Genomic DNA, 19,949 nt, shown 5'->3' on the forward strand with positions numbered 1-19,949 from the left:
ATTATTCTAGAATGCATGCTGCGCTGCTGTATGATCATTGAGACAACTTGCTGCTGAAAAGTGAAACTTCAATATCTATTCATCAAAACAGACTTGTTCCACATAAGCATGAGTGGGTCTGGATGTGAAATTAAATTAGAATCAAACTGCAGAGATATAGCAATTCACGGTACATTTTGTATTCAAGAACAGATATTGACCTGCTTGATTTAAAAGTCCCATTTAATATTCTGAACTTGGATAGATAGTTAAACAGGACTTTATTAACAGCACTGTAAACCAATTCAATAAAAGCATGGGGGAAAGAAAAATAAAGTCACCAAGTGGAGTAGAGCACTAAAGCATTTCCAGTTTTGGCTTTTATCAGGATTTTCATTCTGGCAGTTTTATTGTCACACCCCCTTCACAACAGACAAGATGCTTACCATATTAAGATTACAAGTTTCCACTTAAAAAACCCAAAAAAGAAAAACTTTACACAGTCACTGTACAGCTAAGTTGAAAAACTGTCCTTGATGAAAACATACCTGGAAAGGAAGAAGTAAATAAAATGTTTTTAGAAAGATTAAAGTCTTCATAATGTGTAATTTTATGAGTTTCAATGTTTCCTGTATTTTTCATTCATTATAGTATGTTTAAACCTACATAATTAAGGCAAACAGCTAATCCATTTCTGAAGAGGTGCTGTGAAAATTGTGAGCAATTAGCAAACATTTGGCATTAAAATAGGTAACGCATATGAAGCTTATAATAATATACATAAAGCATTTTTTTTGGACTCTGGGGTAATGACAAGAGGACAAACATGCTAACAATGTCAATAAGGTTTAAAATTCAGCATCCAAGCAGGTTCTAATAATGCTTCTGTACTTCCAAGCTCTAAATAGTATAGGATTTATGCAAATGCATTAAAGAATTATAGCTTGGCAAATACATCCAAGCAGGTTATTAAACTATATATATACAGAAAATAAATGATAAATACAGATTTAAGAGTCCTTCAGTTTTTCTTTAGAGCCTTGAAATAGACAAAACTAGAGGACAGTTCTACAATATTAAACATTAGGTAACCACAATAGTTGGGCAACCTAACTACACAAACTGATTAAAATACTCAGATGATTTTGTAGTGTTTAATACAGTTTGTAGTCAAGGGCACAAGACAACATTGAACAAAAATAATCACATCAATTGACTTAGAAATCAAATGGAAATATAGATATGAATACAATCTCCAAAACCTGTCTTTAAGTGAACATTAACCATTTATTCAAAGTTGTACAAGAATCTGAAGAATAAAGTCTTCCGCAACATGATGCCTTCTTACAATAATTTCATCTCATAGTTGAAATTGAGGAGGGAGGGTGAAACAAGTTAGTAGGCCCCATCAGGCAGCTAGGAAGTAAAAACAGGTTCAACAGCAGCCTCCACCAGCTTGTTGTCCTCCCTGATTGCCAGCAAGTGTTGCATTAGTAGCAGCATGCTGAGGGCCGATTTTAATGCCATTTGCCTGAAATAAAAGTTGAATGCACATTACTATTTTAAAACACTGCCACAGGCTACAACATTTGAAAGTTGTTAACCTATTTCTGATTTATGAACAGCTGAAGTAGTAGTCTCATTTTCATGATCATCAAACTATAAGAAAAAATCCTATTAAAACTATCTGGTAGCAATTAAGGAAATGAAATCAAGGGTAGGACTCTTGCCTTACTATTTCAATTTTGACACATTTCTGTAGACTGAAATTCAGTTATCATGGCCACTATCAATATATACAGTATGAAATCCTTACAACTGCAACTGTTGTCCAAGCTGTTTCATAAGGAAGAAATCTTTAATGTGATCATAAAGAGAAAAATGTTTAGGTTTCCATTGCTCTTGCCAGGTAAAAACTTTTCCTCTCTCAACAGTATTTTTTTTACGTCAAATCAGCTGTACAGGCTAACGGCATACAAGTGTTCTGTGTCATCAATAATTTCTATGATCCCCAAAGACATGGCAAGTTGCCAAGAACCACACACAGAGTAGCTCTCTCATTCATCAAACTCACACTTATATCTTAACTCTCACTCCCTCAAGTGGATTTTACCTAAAATACAGCACTTTAAGTAATACAGTAGCTTCAGAAATTAAGCTCTTAAGGAAACTTTGCGTCACAGTAAATCTCAGATTTATAGTGCTTGGCAGTTCTGCAACAGTAGTAGCCTTGGGGTTTCTGGCACTAGCTCAGTATTGACAGCAGCTGATGTGGTTTCTTTTCCCTCTTTGACTCCTCTTTAATAAAAAGCATGCCCTATGGCTCATTGGTTTTGCCTCCTCTGGGCTGGTAGCAACTTCTTGAGGAATCAAGGACCCAGACTTGGCATCATGCCAAGTAAATAGCATGCACTGCTGGCTCTTGACAGCATATTGCAATCAAATCTCCGTAAGATACAGTAAAAGCAGTCAGATATTCTATGAAACTCGACAGATATAAGCATGCTTTTCCAAAGGCCCTGATTAGGCCATGATTATTGTACAATTTATGTGCTATCTATTGTTAACCAAACAACACCCAATTTAAAATTACTGTGTCATCTTTTACTACCTTAAAAAGGAACTGACATATTGATTCAAAAGGAAAACAAAAATAGGGAATGCAAAGAACAGAAGGATTCTTCACAAAGCATATTTTAACTCTCCCATGCTGGCTTGGTGCTGCTAGTCTTGATGAGGCCCTGCCATGCCTCACTTTTAAGCATCCAAGGACCTGCTGCTCCCCACTAGCCTGCCCTTACACTAACAGGGTAGCAGAAGGATGTCTAATGTGAGGCCAAGTAGGTTACAGAAGGAGGAACTTCTTTGCATTTTGCTTTCCCATGTGCAGAAGAGGTCAGATCATAGCTGTATAAGGCAAGTGTAACAACATCGGAAAATATCAGAAAAAGCTTTGTGAAATGACAATTTTTATTTTAAGCTTCGTTTCCAAGCAACTTTGATAGGAAGATCTATTGTGTTACTTTTTTTACAAGGTGGTTGTTAATTTTGTGAGCTGAACATTTAATTCAAATAAACCTTTCCTTGCTACATGGGCAGAACAACTTGCTATTTTCAAATGGGAGTCCATCACATGACAAACATCAATTTATGACAGTTTCTTAATTTATGGAAATTTATTAAATGTCTATCATATGAAACATGTATGTAATCAGATCATAAAAATAATTATGTATCAAAAAGTCGCAGGAAGAGACCTCCAAAACTATGCAACTGAAGTCACAGCTGAAGTGAAGCTCATCTCTTTAGATTTAATTCTTGAGTATTTTCTATTCTTTAGACCGCAAAGACTTGGACAAAAGGAAACAACTCAGAAGACAAAGTGTCAGTGTTATTAAGAAATGGCATTTTATCACAGGTATAAGATGAAATTGTATGGGATCATACCAACAGCTCATAGTCCTGATCAGAAGGGACTTCTCTAAGAATAGGTGAATGTGTCTATTCTGCCAGAGGCATGAATGGTATAAGGTAAAATAAATTCAGTGGGTAAATATGCATGTTGATACAGAATGCCAGAGATGGTGCGCCAGAGAGACCTTCGAGATGTCTTACACACCCGAGTAATGCCCAGTGCAGAATGTCACACGGATCATCGTCTTGTACGCTGCAATCTCCGTCTTCACTTTAAACCCACACCCAGGAGACGAGGTATCCCTCGGAGGAAGTTTCAGGTTGGCAGTCTCCAGTCAGCCGAAGTTAAAGCTGCCTTCCAGGCAAAACTCCAGTCAAGAATTGAGGACCCCAGTTGCCCCACAGACCCTTCTCCAGAAGCACTCTGGAAACACCTAAAAACTACCGTCCTGCAGATCTCTGAAGAAGTCCTCGGGTTCTCCACAAGGAAGAACAAGGACTGGTTTGATGAGAACAATCAAGAGATCCAAGATTTACTGGCGAAAAAGAGATCTGCCTACCAAGCACATCTTGCTCAGCCCTCCTGTCCTGGGAAAAAAGCAACCTTTTGCGCTGCATGTAGCAACCTCCAGCGCAAGCTTCAAGACATTCAGAACGATTGGTGGATCAAGCTTGCAGAGAGAACCCAGCTGTGTGCAGACACTGGTGATTTAAGAGGGTTCTATGAAGCCCTGAAGGCAGTATATGGTCCATCATATCAGGCTCAGAGTCCCTTGCGTAGTGCAGACGGCCAAGTGCTCCTCACAGACAAGGCATCCATACTGAACCGGTTGTCAGAGTATTTTCAGGTTCTCTTCAGTGCCAACCGCGTAGTTCAAGATTCAGCAATGCACCTCACCCCACTTCAACCAGTGAAAACAGAGTTGGATGAGATCCCCACCCTAGAAGAGACTGTTAAAGCCATCAAGCAACTGAAAAGTGGCAAGGCAGCAGGAGTTGATGGAATTCCACCAGAGATCTGGAAGCATGGGGGCACAGTACTACATAGCTCACTTCACAAAGTACTTGTCACCTGCTGGGAACAAGGCAAATTACCACAGGATTTTTGTGATGCAATCATCATCACCCTATACAAGAACAAAGGGGAAAAGTCAGACTGCTCCAACTACTGGGGGATAACCCTGCTCTCCATCGCAGGCAAAATCCTTGCCAGAATACTCCTGAACAGACTGGTGCCCACCATTGCAGAAGAACTCCTCCCAGAGAGCCAGTGCGGCTTCAGAGCTAACAGGAGCACCACCGACATGGTATTTGTTCTCAGGCAGCTCCAAGAGAAATGCAGGGAACAGAACAAGGCTCTGTATGTGACTTTTGTCGACTTTACCAAAGCCTTCGATACCGTTAGCAGGAAAGGCCTGTGGCAAATCTTGGAACGTTTAGGATGTCCCCCAAGGTTCCTCAGCATGATCATCCAGCTACATGAAGACCAGCGAGGCCAAGTCAGACACTGCAACGACCTCTCGGAGCCCTTCCCAATAGGCACAGGTGTAAAGCAAGGCTGCGTTCTCACGCCAACTCTCTTTACGATCTTCTTTAGCATGATGCTTCAAAGAGCCGCAGTAGATCTAGATGATGACGATGGTGTCTACATCCGCTATCGCACCGATGGCAGCCTGTTCAACCTGAGGCGACTAAAGGCCCACTCCAAGACGATGGAAAAACTCATCCGAGAGCTACTGTTTGCTGATGATGCTGCACTCGTCTCCCACTCGGTATCAGCTCTGCAGCATATGACGTCCTGCTTTGCAGAGGCTGCCAAGCTATTCGGCCTAGAAGTTAGTCTGAAGAAGACAGAAGTTCTCCACCAGCCTGCACCCCAGGAAGATTATCACCCTCCCTGCATCACTGTGGGTGAATCAGTTCTGAAGACAGTCCAGCAGTTCAGCTACCTGGGGTGCATCATCTCCTCAGATGCCAAGATCGACAAGGAGACTGACAACAGGCTGGCAAAGGCAAACCGTGCATTTGGCCGACTGCACAAAAGAGTGTGGAGCAACAAGCATCTGAAAAAAGGCACAAAGATCAATGTTTACAAAGCGGTTGTGATGACAACCCTCATCTACGGCTCCGAATCGTGGGTTTTATACCGTCATCACCTGCGACTCCTCGAGCGCTTTCATCAGCGCTGCCTTCGCACCATCCTCAACATCCACTGGAGTGACTTTGTGACCAACACTGAAGTCCTCAAGCGGGCGGAGGTTACCAGTATCGAGGCACTGCTGCTGAAGACGCAGCTGCGCTGGGCAGGGCATATTTCTAGGATGGAAAACCACCGCCTTTCCAAGATTGCCCTGTATGGCGAACTCTCCACCGGCCATCGAAATAGAGGGGCACCAAAGAAGAGGTACAAGGACTCCTTGAAGAAATCCCTTGGCACCTGTCGCATCAACCATCACCAGTGGTCTGACCTAGCCTCAGATCGCAAAGCATGGAGACACACCATCCACCAGGCTGTCTCTTCCTTTGAGAACGCACGCATAGCTGGTCTTGAGGACAAAAGGAGATTGAGGAAGAATCGCACTGCTACAGCACCAACCCTAAATCAGACTTTTCCCTGCAGCCACTGTGGCCGGACCTGCCTGTCCCGCATTGGTCTTGTCAGCCACCAGCGAGCCTGCAGCAGACGTGGACTATTGCACCCTTCTCAAATCTTCGTTCGCGAAGCCAAGCCGAGAGAGAGAGAGAGACAGAATGCAATCTATTTAATCTGAGAGGCCTCATCAGGCAGTTTCCATCTGACTGAAAAACTGACATAGTTTCTCACTAGCAAAATGCTATGTTGAAACAAACAGTAAAAAGCTCAATAAAAGGTAGCATGTTATCTGAGTATTTTATTTTCTTCTGCACAGCGGAACACTTTCTAAAACTTGATCCCAGGTACTTTAGAACACATATAAAAGTCATGGCATTAAAAAACCCCAGAAAACTGAGGGATTTCCAGAAATTAGTAATTTATCATTTTAAACTCAGAACAAGCAATAATAAATTTCTGAACAGCAAGTCAGAGATCTGCTGACCATGGCATGCTGTCATTTCCAATGAAGGAATCAACCCAATTAATAAACTTTCAAGAACTTAAGACAGATGTCAGCATGCAGTAATGCAAAGCACATAAGGGTATTCAAGAACTTGCAAATATAGTTGGTATATACCATGTTTATTTTAATTTGATTTCAATTTTCTCCCAGAATGGAAAAATACAAATCAATGTATTCAAAATTTGCTTGTAAATAGAAGCCAGTGATCTAACAGCCCAATCCTATGTACATTTTACTTAGAATCAAGTCCTACTGCCATGAAATTGTGCATAGAATTGCAGCCTAAATCCTAATTACAATAATTTTTCACATAAACCCTGAGCATTTATTTTATAGCTCATGTGCATATGTACCGTACTACTGGCTTCCCATCTGCAAAATGAAAAGGAATTTTTGAATTAACTGACATTATGTGGAGAAATGGTTACAAATGGATTTTTCCTTTGAGGGAATTTTATAAGATTTCATGTTGCTTTGCGGATGGTTAAGTCCAGTGTTCCCTCTAAGCTGAGTTGATGTGAGCTAGCTCACAGATTTTTAGCCTCCAGCTCACACATTTTTTGTCTTAGCTCAGGAAAAAACAGTCCCAGAACACAATAATTTATGCAGTAGCTTACAAATTTAATATCAGTAGCACACAAAGTAGAATTTTTGCTCACAAAACTCTGCAGCTTAGAGGAAACATTGGTTGTCACTTAATTTCTCTCAATAACTAACAAATGTATGTATGAATGGAATCTTATGAACACTTAACTCAGAGTATTTTCGGTTTATTGTACAACCTGAGCAACAATTAACTGGGAAACATGATGCTGGATTTAAAGTACTGCAGGCAGTCACACAGAGAAAACAACTTTCCTTCCTCCCCACTCCCACTGAATTCTCTGAAACACTGGCCCTGAGTTGGAGGATCCCCAGAACAACATTAGGCACAGTGTAGGGAATCTTACAGCAAGTGGCTGGGAATAAGCAAAAATAGTTTCCCCTTGCTTTCTGCAAGTCAAAAACAAGTTTTAGATCTAGCTCACAGAAATTTTCATTTCTAGTACATTCAATTGGTGTAAATGCTTTTTATGTTTCTAAGGAAGTGATCTGATATTTGAAAAATTTACCTCATTATTAATGTCAAAGACTCCTTCCTGTATTTTCTGGAAGATTTCCTTTGCTGTATCAATAAATGCCTGAAAATTAAATTGTGAAATTTGAGACAGATCCAAAGCATGAACATAGCAGTTTCAAAAGTACAACAAACTATACATGTAGTCTTCCAATCAAGCTAGGCTGTAGTATCTCCCAAAGCTGATGGCTTGCATTTCTTCATTCTTATTTCCCTATACCAGTAGTCTTTAACATTTCCAAGGATCCATTGACAGAAAGTGACAGGGAAAAGTCATAAAATAGGGCCAGGGAAAGTCAAATAATGACCTCACCATTGTGAAGGGTGGGACAATGAGCAATATACCAAAGGAGCTGGAGACAGGAAACACAAGCTAACATCAGGAGGTGTATGGTAGTGAGTAAAATCTCAAGAGTCAGAGCCATGGAGTGGCTTCACCTTACCATCCTGACACTCTTCTCAGCATGCTTAGAATGGTAAAAGGTATGACACCCTTACACAGCAAGATCTTCCAAAATGCAACAAAAACAGCAGTTCTATGGAGGCTAGCAACACAACAAAAAGAACTCTTGTGTCCCATATAAGGGGCCCTGACCAACTATCCTCTCTCAGCAGCTATTGCGTCTCGTGATACACACTAAGTTCACTGAAGTCAATATGCTTAGAAGCACATAACTTTGCTGATTATACTGTCTGTATCCCATCCCGTATCTGAATGTATGACTGAAAATGAATAAGACTGAAGTAGTAGCCTGTAGACTCTTTCATCTGGAAAACTGTGCATGCCAGGCACTAATAGCATTTGTTGTCTGATCACTCAGGTACATCATTCAACTACTTTACATAAAACTCCACGCTATAACCATGACAAAAAGTATTATATAGAGTACAGCTGAATGAAATCTTTCTTTCAGATTTGGACCTGCAGCATCTTATTTATTTATGTCTTCTGTCACTTTGCTCCTCCATACTCAAAGACGGTCATAGCAATAGCCATGTGGGTTGAATGATGAAGTCATAAGGGATGAAATCATTCATCCTTCCTCTCCAGAGCACACAATTCTACTGAAGAAATTAATTAACTTTATCCCCTTGTTCATCTTCACTTCAGCTCACTTGAGGTCAGAATGGGGTGCAGAAATGAAAAGGAATGTGGGAATTTTGGGTCTGAAGTCATGCAAAAAAAACAATCTTGGAGAAAATAAAGAATAGTATAATGTTTTGATGAAAAAGGAAAACATAACAGGTAGAATTATGTGAGGAAAAAGAATGAATGTATGCAGCCATGACCCACATATATATTAATGCAATACTAGAGGAGACCTCTTCAACAATCCAGGTGCTTACCAGGCCCAGCTTTAATGCGTCAGTGATTACTTTTTTATTTTTCAGAACTTTGATATTCCTAGTTTCATTGCCTGAACATAGATATATACTATAAGACAAATAGTACATGATTTTCCCTTTTCTGTAAAAAATGAGCAACTTCAAACCCAGCAGCATGAATGCTGAGTGCTACCACACAGACTACTGCAGTCAGTTGTTGCATCCTAGTCTTTACACCTTTCAATAGTTCAATGATTAATCTAATGGGAATTTTATTAAGTACAGCACAAAAGAACAAGAGACAAAGTGCTAGAATACACACAATAATCCACCCAAGAAGAAACACCAAAGAATAACCTGGAAAATTCTTCCTTAAGTGATCTAAAATTCTTATAATTCATATTGAAATTTCTTTCAGAATGTACCAGACAGTGCCTTTCATACTTTGAGCATTTAACAATGTAAAACAAGGTAGCTTTTGCATTTGTACAGGTAGTTTCTCACTTAAAGATACCAAACTCTTTCTTCCATGAACTCAAGAGATTGAGAAAATTCTCCCACAAGTATAAGACCACATTCTTATTTAGTTTTACACAACCAGTAGAAAAGTGTCTTCTGCAGTGGAAGGGTATATGCTGAAATCTAATCCAATGCACTCTGAGAACCACTGTCACAATAAAAGCAAAAATGTCCCCCAAAATGAATAATATACTTAAAATTTAGTGTATGAATACACAGTATATCCCTGACATCACACAGGGCATTTTGCTTGCCTAGTATGGAAACTTATTATGCAGACCCTGCAGAGCAAACTCTCGCAACAAAGCCCATTTAAGATCTGGTTGTTCAAGTTCTTTTGCTTTAAAATTACTTTTATATTTATTATTACAGCATAAATACCATCCAAGTATTTTACAGATGCACAAGAGGCATCACCACATCCAATGTGCAATTTCTGTGTTTTCGGAGTACCATGTCCTCCTCTCTACATAGAACCAAGTTTCTATTGAGTTTTATCACCCAAATGTCTCCCCTTCCTCAAACTTAATTATCAACATCAAAAAAGCTGTTTTTCATACTTTCCCTTTCGATTGTATTAAGACTAAGCTACCATCGTGATGCATTTAGATTCGTTGGAAAATGCAAACATTTCCACTTAAAATGTTATTTTCCCAACATGAAATAGTTTCAGAATGTTCTAACATGAAAATACTGACCTTCCTCATGATGAAATAGTATCACCTGAAGTTTCAAGAATCTTCAAATGCACAGAAAATACTTTTTATTTAAAAAATAAAGATCAATAATATATAAACAAATTAATATTCAACACAAAATCTTGAAATACAATATACAACGTAAGGTTTTGATGACAGTAAAGCCAATATTGCAGATGAAGTTCTCTTGATGTAACCAATGGTTTACAATCATCTACTCAAGCTTACCACACCTGGTCACATACCTAATTCAAATATTAAAAAGTAAACAGGATTCATGAAGAGGAACAAATCATACCTTTCCTCATTTCCACACTGGAAGCATTTGACTGCTGAACTTGCCACCAGAGCTTTGTTTCCTAATTAACAGGACTGATATGTTTTCACCTTTAAAGGCCTTACAGCTCCCTAGAGTAATCAATCTACTGCAGCTCAATTACTGCACCAAGTGCATACCACAGTCAGTGAAGGAGACTTGAACAACTGCAGCCATGAGTGGAAAGATATGAATATGCATAAACTCTAAGTGGGTGATCGAATCATCACAGAGGGTCATGAGAATTTGCAGCAAAATAATGAGAAGAATTAATCATTGCAGATTCACAAGGCACTTAGGAAGTGAGTAGGTTTTTCAAACGTGCACTGGAGCTCACAAATTGACTTTCAGCCAACTCTGAATTGATTTGCATTCCTCAGAAATGGAAGTTTTCAATGTTATATATGCATATACTGATGCTTCTGACAATGCACCAGTTCTGCCAGAGCAACTAAAAACTACCATTATTACTTTGAAACGTCATACTCTTGTGATTTCCAGTGTGACAATCTATTTTGTTCCCATTAAACATGTATATTTAACAGAGCACAAAACCTTTAGAATCATACAGAGTTGAAAGGGTCCTCCAAGGTCTACTCCAACCCTCTGCACAATGTAGGAAACTCACAAATACCTCCACCATAAGTTCATACCTCCCCTCCCAAGCTCAACCTAAATTCACATAATCAGTATTGCTGTCAGATGGCCATCTAGTCTGTTTAAAAATCTCCAAAAAAGGAAAGCCCACTACTTCCCAAGGAAGCCTGTTCCACTGAGGAACTGTTCTAACTGTCAAGAAGTTCTTTTCCTAATGTTTAATCAAAAACTCTTTTGATTTAATTTTGACCTTTTGTTTCTGGTCCGACCTTCTGGGGCCATAGAAAACAACTCCACACCATCTTCCATATAACAACCCTTCAAGTACTTTGAGATGATGATCATATTATCTCTCAGTCATCTCCTCACCAGGCTAAATATACCCAGTTTCTACAACCTTTCCTCAGAGGACTTGGTCTCCAGACCCCTCATCATCTTTGTGCCCTCCTCTGGGCATGTTCCAACTTGTATATATCCTTCTTAAACTGTGGTGTCCAAAACTGAACACAATGTTCTAGGTGAGGTCTAACCAGAGCAGAGTAAAGCAATACCATCACTTCACTGGACACTGTATTTCTGTTGATACAGCCCAAAATCGCATTTGCCTTTTTTTGCTACTGCATCATACTGCTAACTCATGTTCAGTGAACGGTACACTAAGATCCCTACATCCCTTTCACACATACTACTGCCAAGACTAGTCTCCCCCATTCTGTAATGATGCATTGGATTTTTCCTACCTAAAAGCAAAACTTTACATTTATCCTGGTTAAAATGTTTTGTTTTAGCCCAGCTTTCCAGCCTGTCAAGATCATCCTGTATCCTGACTCTGTCTTCTACTGTATTTACCAGTCCTCCCAGTTTAATATCATCTGCATATCTAATAAGCATTCCCTCTATTCTTTCATCCGAATCATTTATAAATATAATAAATAAAACAGGTCCCAGGACAGATCCTTGAGGCACTCCACTTGTCACTCCTCTCCAAGAGGATGAGGAACCATAAACACTCTTTGGGTGCAATCCGTTAACCAGTTACAGATACACTTAACAGTAACAGGATACAAACCACATTTTACCAACTTGTCAACAAGAATAGCATGTGGAACCTTATCAAAAGCCCTACTGAAATCAAGATAAATGATGTCTACAGCATTCCCCTGATCCAGCAAGGTAGTCACTTTCTCAAAAAAAGAGATCAGGTTAGTCTGACATGACTTTTTCTTGAGAAACCCATGCTGGCTCTTACTAATCACAGCCATTCTTTTTAAATGCCCAAGAACTGACTATTTGTTCTACAACTTTTCCAGGCACAGAAGTCAAACTGACAGGTTGGTAGTTACCAAGATCCTCCTTTCCAGTTTGGTGAAGCCAGTTTGGTGAAGTGGTTAAGTGTGCGGACTCTTATCTGGGAGAACCAGGTTTGATTCCCCACTCCTCCACTTGCACCTGCTGGAATGGCCTTGGGTCAGCCATAGCTCTGGCAGAGGTTGTCCTTGAAAGGGCAGCTGCTGTGAGAGCCCTCTCCAGCCCCACCCACCTCACAGGGTGTCTGTTGTGGGGGAGGGAGGTAAAGGAGATTGTGAGCTGCTCTGAGACTCTTCGGAGTGGAGGGCGGGATATAAATCCAATATCATCTTCTTCTTCCCCCCTTCTTGACGATGGGTACATTTGCCCGCCTCCAATCTTCTGGAACCTCCCCTGTTCTCCAAGAATGCTCAGAAATAATACTCAGAGGCTCAGGAATTAGATTGACAAGTTCTTTAATAGGTACTGCCACAGACTACAGTCAGTCTAGAGTTGGATGGTTCAGAATAAAGCAGCCTCATACACTTGTATGTTCTTCTTTGGAATCAAGATTCCAGGATATTTGTTGCATTGCAGTTTAGTTAAAATAATCCTGCAACTGAATTGCTGGATTGAAGCAGCAAAATAATAATAATAAAAATTCTATTTATTTTAACACAGGAATTTTTTGGGGGGGAAGCCTCTCAAGTCACAGCCAATTCATGGCAACCTCTTATGGATTTCAAGGCAAGGCAAGCTTCCCAGATCTGATAAAATTGGGCTAGTATGGGCTATCCAGGTCACAGAAAGTCTCTCTCTCTCTCGGCTTGGCTTCGCGAACGAAGATTTAAGAAGGGTGCAATAGTCCACGTTTGCTGCAGGCTCGCTGGTGGCTGACAAGACCAATGTGGGACAGGCAGGTCCGGCCACAGCGGCTGCAGGGAAAAGTCTGATTTAGGGTTGGTCCTGTAGCAGTGCGATTCTTCCTCAATCTCCTTTTGTCCTCAAGACCAGCTATGCGTGTGTTCTCAAAGGAAGAGACAGCCTGGTGGATGGTGTGCCTCCATGCTTTGCGATCTGAGGCTAGGTCAGACCACTGGTGATGGTTGATGTGACAGGTGTTAAGGGATTTCTTCAAGGAGTCCTTGTACCTCTTCTTTGGTGCCCCTCTATTTCGATGGCCGGTGGAGAGTTCGCCATACAGGGCAATCTTGGGAAGGCGGTGGTTTTCCATCCTAGAAATATGCCCTGCCCAGCGCAGCTGCGTCTTCAACAGCAGTGCCTCGATGCTGGTAACCTCTGCCCGCTTGAGGACTTCAGTGTTGGTCACAAAGTCACTCCAGTGGATGTTGAGGATGGTGCGAAGGCAGCGCTGATGAAAGCGCTCAAGGAGTCGCAGGTGATGACGGTATAAAACCCACGATTCGGAGCCATAGATGAGGGTTGTCATCACAACCGCTTTGTAAACATTGATCTTTGTGCCTTTTTTCAGATGCTTGTTGCTCCACACTCTTTTGTGCAGTCGGCCAAATGCACGGTTTGCCTTTGCCAGCCTGTTGTCAATCTCCTTGTCGATCTTGGCATCTGAGGAGATGATGCACCCCAGGTAGCTGAACTGCTGGACTGTCTTCAGAACTGATTCACCCACAGTGATGCAGGGAGGGTGATAATCTTCCTGGGGTGCAGGCTGGTGGAGAACTTCTGTCTTCTTCAGACTAACTTCTAGGCCGAATAGCTTGGCAGCCTCTGCAAAGCAGGACGTCATATGCTGCAGAGCTGATACCGAGTGGGAGACGAGTGCAGCATCATCAGCAAACAGTAGCTCTCGGATGAGTTTTTCCATTGTCTTGGAGTGTGCCTTTAGTCGCCTCAGGTTGAACAGGCTGCCATCGGTGCGATAGCGGATGTAGACACCATCGTCCTCATCTAGATCTACTGCGGCTCTTTGAAGCATCATGCTAAAGAAGATCGTAAAGAGAGTTGGCGCGAGAACGCAGCCTTGCTTTACACCTGTGCCTATTGGGAAGGGCTCCGAGAGGTCGTTGCAGTGTCTGACTTGGCCTCGCTGGTCTTCGTGTAGCTGGATGATCATGCTGAGGAACCTTGGGGGACATCCTAAACGTTCCAAGATTTGCCACAGGCCTTTCCTGCTAACGGTATCGAAAGCTTTGGTAAGGTCGACAAAAGTCACATACAGACCCTTGTTCTGTTCCCTGCATTTCTCTTGGAGCTGCCTGAGAACAAATACCATGTCGGTGGTGCTCCTGTTAGCTCTGAAGCCGCACTGGCTCTCTGGGAGGAGAGCCTAGAAGAGACTGTTAAAGCCATCAAGCAACTGAAAAGTGGCAAGGCAGCAGGAGTTGATGGAATTCCACCAGAGATCTGGAAGCATGGGGGCACAGTACTACATAGCTCACTTCACAAAGTACTTGTCACCTGCTGGGAACAAGGCAAATTACCACAGGACTTTCGCGATGCAATCATCATCACCCTATACAAGAACAAAGGGGAAAAGTCAGACTGCTCCAACTACCGGGGGATAACCCTGCTCTCCATCGCAGGCAAAATCCTTGCCAGAATACTCCTGAACAGACTGGTGCCCACCATTGCAGAAGAACTCACAGAAAGTAATACTTCCCTTTTTTTCAGAATGGTAAAATATGATTGTTGGGACTAGCTAACCTATTAACATTTAGCAGGATAAATTTTATTTAACTGCAGATTCAAGAAAAATCAGACTAATTACCATCTAAAAACTTTGCATAACATTGAAACATTAAGTGCCTGAATTTACTGTTCATGTAACATGCTGCCACCTGGTGGCTGCAATTTATTATTGTTAACTTAGATGTATTCTAGTCAGAAATGTGAAATGTTGAAAAAAATTACATTTTTCACACTGTATTTTAAAAAATATATTTCTTAGTCAATAAATATAAGCAGAAATTTGAACAGGGCACAATAAAAGATCGGCAGGACTTCAGTACTGTTGAAACCATTTCAATAAAGTTGCCTTGTGATTTCCAATAAATGGTTGTCAAAATAGAAGGCAAGCTTCGCTGAGAGACAGAGATGGGGTACAAGGCATCTGGAGAAGAGATTAAGACTTCCAGGATGGAAGCAGACTTCCATCCAGCAGGCAGACTTCCTTCCAGCAGGAAGAGTTTAGTGTTGGCAACTCAAAAGGCTATGTTCACTGTGGCAGCCACAGAGAAGCAACAAAAACCTAGGAATTTCTGGTCAAAGTAGCTCCACTCCAACATGTCTGTAGCACTAGGCACTTTTGTATAATAGCTACAACTTAAAATGCTCAGATTTATTAAGATTACAATTATTTGTTTAGTACTAGAGCAGGGGTGGCCAAACTGTGGCTCTTTCACATATATTGTGTGGCTCTCAGAGTACCCACCACCCATCACCTGGCTTGGAGAAAACATTTCTCTCTATAAATCACTTCTCCAAGACAAGCCAGCTTAAATCTTAAAGAATGCATTTAAAGTTGCTTTCTTTCCACCTCTCCTTCCCTCCATCTTCCTTCCTTCCTTCCAGTCCTGTGGCTCTCACACATATTATGTTCATATGGCTCAAACATCTGATGTTTATTCTATGTGACTCTTATGTTAAGCAAGTTTGGCCAATCCTATACTAGAGTGTCTTTATTTGAATTAATGAGCTAATGCTAAGAGGTAGAAGTCTAAAGTTCATGGGAAGGAAAAAGGAACTAGATCCCTGAAACAGGTAAAATTACAATAGTGATAGAACACTCTGAAGTGACAGGTGATAGGAGGCAGGAGGAAAGGCCAGTAAACAGGAAGTTTAAGTGACAGAAACATGATGCCAAGTGTTTCTTAAGTTGAAGATGGGGTGAATCATACAGTTCAATATTGTAATTTAAGAGACAGCAGGAGAAAAAGACATCAGTGGAACAAACAATACAAAAAGGGCATATTTGGATACAAGTAATAGGGAAGGGAGACAGAAGAAAAGAGGGTCCATAAAATTATAAAGTACTAAATGAGTTAAGTGAATTGGAAGGAAATATTCACCCGACCATGTGATTGATGTTCCAAGCACATTTCTTGACTATTTGGCTACTTGTGAGCATTACATAAAGCAAAACGAAACCAAGAGTGTAGGTGCATCCTGGACCGCTCTTGTCTGAGAATACAATAGCATTTCAGGGCATAGCATTTAGGATTCAGGAATAGTTTTATAGTCCCAGTTTCAGCTATACCATGTTTCCAGCCTATGGGAACATGCTTAAGACAATGAATTTGGAGGAAGAAAAAATCCTTATCATAAAGCTCATGAAGCTTCAAGAGCTTCTCTGCATTTCTGGTCTCAAAACCAAGTGGCATAGAGCACCGATCCTTTGGTTCAGCCAAATACAACCTCATCCTAGCAGCAGGGATTTAAGAGTTTGATTTCTCACTTTATATCATTTTCACAATATCAAACACTGAAAAAGAACTAAGCTCAAAGGCTGCTTCTTATCAATTGTCAGGATTGTTAGAATAATTCATTCATTACTCTGTCAATGATAAACATCTGCTGAACTTTTCTTTCCAGGAATACCAACACCTATTCAACCTCAAACCTCTTCTCAAGACTGGCATCATACTACTCAGTTTATATTGCTTATGGGGGAATACAGACAAGTGGCTAAGTAGTAACTTGTCACAGTAAACTGCATGTATCTATTCAGTAAGCCAACTGTTTACAATTGTCCATCTGAGTGGAGAATCCCTTACCACATTGTATCAGAAATCCAAGGATGCATGGTGCGGTAACAGCCTCCTCAGCATTTGACAGGACAATACAGCTCACCATGCACATCTTGTTAAATAGTAGTTTATATTCATTCCAAACTAAAAGTTAATGGATGCAACATGATCAAGCAGGGGACAGTGGATTCTATAGTATATGGATCCCTGTGTAAAATTACCCTGCTTCATCACAAAGAGGCTAATCAAAAGCAGGCATAGAACCTATTCCAGTCACTGAACTGAAGTCTGCCTAGCAGTAGACTAGCATCCTTTTAAAGACTGAAATAATGGGACTTGCTTCTACATAAATACAGTAAAACTTATTTGGAAGTAAGTGTGCTTAAAATGGCAGACTTGGTTGCATAGTCCCCATCTAGACCTATCCCCTTAATCCTTCACATTTGTCAAAGAATCAACCCCCAGTTCCTCCCACACACCCTGTCTTACATCACATGTCAAGTGATCTAAATGAAAAGATAAAAATAAATATCCAAGGATGAAATCCCTAACTTCTGTCACCTCACAAATAAGAAGGATAATCAAGATTTGGTATTGAAACTGCATTTTCCCAAGACAAATACCACTGTGGTATACTGACAAACTGTTGTTATAACAGTTCAACTATGAGCTTCACTAGATGACCTTAAAGCAGTGACACAAAATCAGTCTAATCTATTTTGCAGGACAGAGTAAAATAATCCCATGTACTTTGCCATAAAATATTAGAAAGAAGGGCCAAAAATGAGTATAACAACTTTTGTATGACAGTTCACTTGAAAATGAAGCCAACAGTATATTAGTTGGTCCTTAAACTTTGAAAAAAAATCTAATGTTTGAACTCTATTTGAATGTTGACCATCATGCAACAGAAAATCCCACAATATATCCCACTGTGCTAAAGGGAAAAAAGAAACTATTTCAGTTTAAAAAACAAAACAAAACTAAGAAGCCTGTTTGCCAAGTATCAACCTCTCCCCATTCTCTTTAGATGTCTAAAAGCAGGGGTGTCAAAAATACAGCCTACTGGCTGGCGCAGAGCTTAAATCCAACCCCCAAGCAACTTCCTTCTCCTGCTTCCTTTCCAGGGCTGCTGTTGCTTTTCCCAGCTCCCTTAGTGGCTCTTTGCTTCCCGCCTCTTGCCTCCCTCCCCTTCCCCCCCCCTCACACACAAAGCTCTGGGGGAGGGGAGAGACAGAGGATTTATCTGTTCTTATCTGAATTTATTTTCTTTCAAAAAGACCCTGATTTGGAATTAGAACATTTGGATTGTGCCTTGTATCTTGGTGAGTGGAGTGATATCAGATGCCAAGTGACGATAGCACACATTGGTAATGATAAAAGGAAAGAAAACTCTCACTTCAGTCCAGGAGGATGCATTGTCTTGAGCTTCGTTATTAATTGTAGTTCAGCAGTCTCTCTTTCTAATCTCCCTTTGAAACTCCTTTGTAAAAGCACAGCTCCTCTTAGGTCAGCAACTGAATGTTGGGTTTTCTAATATCAGGCTTCTGTCCATTTATTCTTTGATTCTTCATGGACTGAATCATGCTGGATGGAACTGAGACCTAGGTTTCCTGTCTCATTACCAACACTAGTATCTCCACATCTACTACCCCTCTGCATATCACACCTAATCCAATTAAGCCTGCTATTGTCATTCATCTGTTATTGCTATTTGACATCTGAAATCACCTTAAAGTTCCTATTCACCAGTATCTCATGTTACATTTTACAGCACAAGGCCTGGCCCAACAAAGTGACACATAGGTCAGATGCAGCCCTTGTAAGAAAGGAGTTCGACACCCCTGGTCTAAAGAGACAAGGTGAAAGGAAACGAGGAGCACAAGGGATCAGATCATGACAGTGAAATAAGACAATCAACAAAAACTTCAGCTTATTTAGTGTAAGAGGAGCATACAACTGTGAGGACTAGGAAGGAATGCTGAAGAAAATTTGGTGTGTGTGGCATCCAAAGACACATGAGCATGTATGAGATGCATCAGAAGCCCCCTTCATTTGCTTTATTTGAACATATTAAATGGCATAAATAGCAACTGTTCTGTTTGCAAATGGGAGATGTTGATTTGATCTCTGATAAAAGCTCGTTTCTTCTCCTCTCAAACAATGGCACCCTCCTTGAATCTCTCTGTCTTGCAAATTGCTGTTCAGATCATATCAGATGTAGAGATAACTTCATATTGGCTCTTCCTTCCCCCTTCCGTATTTCTCTAGCAGTCCTTACAGTCCCGCCCGCCTCTTTTCCACCACCTTATCCCTTCTCCCGTTTCTTCCCCTGGCAGCCTATTTTTCCCCCACTTCTCCAATACATCCTTTCCTACTCTACTTTTGCTTTTTTTTGCTTTATCTATTCCTCCCCCTTCACAGTTTCACTCTTTCCATCCCATCTTATACATTTTAGTTTATTTTCCCTCCCCCAGTATTGGTACTAACCGAGGCTGAGAATCCTCAGCAAAGTTGGAAAGTAACATATACTGTTTAAACTTTAAACAAATATGTCTTCACTCTACTTGTATGTATGTTTCAACAAATATTCATGTTTCCTTGTCTATTTTCCCTGGTGGACAATAACCAAACTGAGTAGGATGATTGTCTGAGTTTATAGGGTTAGGAAAGACGTTACAACCTGGCCTTCATTCAGGTTAGGGGACGGAGACAATTTTGATTGCCCTCATAGATGACCTCTGGATCAAGCGGTGCTGTTGTTACTAGATCTGTCAGCCACATTTGATACGGTTGACCACCAGCTACTATCTAGCCGCCTCGCTGATAAGGGGATTCGGGGGTCCGCCTTGCAATGGCTGGTCTCTTTCCTCC

The 19,949-nt window shown here is 40.8% G+C and overlaps 1 protein-coding gene across 1 annotated transcript in view; it reads right to left on the reverse strand.

Annotated features, from left to right (window-relative positions):
- Nucleotides 1-243: 243 nt before the first annotated feature.
- LOC132575193 (ras-related protein Rab-2A) overlaps nucleotides 244-19,949 on the reverse strand; it is a 71,718-nt gene continuing 52,012 nt past the window's right edge. The window contains exons 7-8 of the mRNA XM_060243742.1: nucleotides 7,604-7,672; nucleotides 244-1,510 (exon numbers count right to left, since the gene is read on the reverse strand). Of these exons, the coding sequence (XP_060099725.1) occupies nucleotides 1,415-1,510; nucleotides 7,604-7,672 (165 nt within the window). The 3' untranslated portion in view covers nucleotides 244-1,414. The remainder of the gene's footprint in view (nucleotides 1,511-7,603; nucleotides 7,673-19,949) is intronic.

Source organism: Heteronotia binoei, chromosome 7 (assembly GCF_032191835.1).
Source record: "Heteronotia binoei isolate CCM8104 ecotype False Entrance Well chromosome 7, APGP_CSIRO_Hbin_v1, whole genome shotgun sequence".
Classification (NCBI taxonomy): domain Eukaryota; kingdom Metazoa; phylum Chordata; class Lepidosauria; order Squamata; family Gekkonidae; genus Heteronotia; species Heteronotia binoei.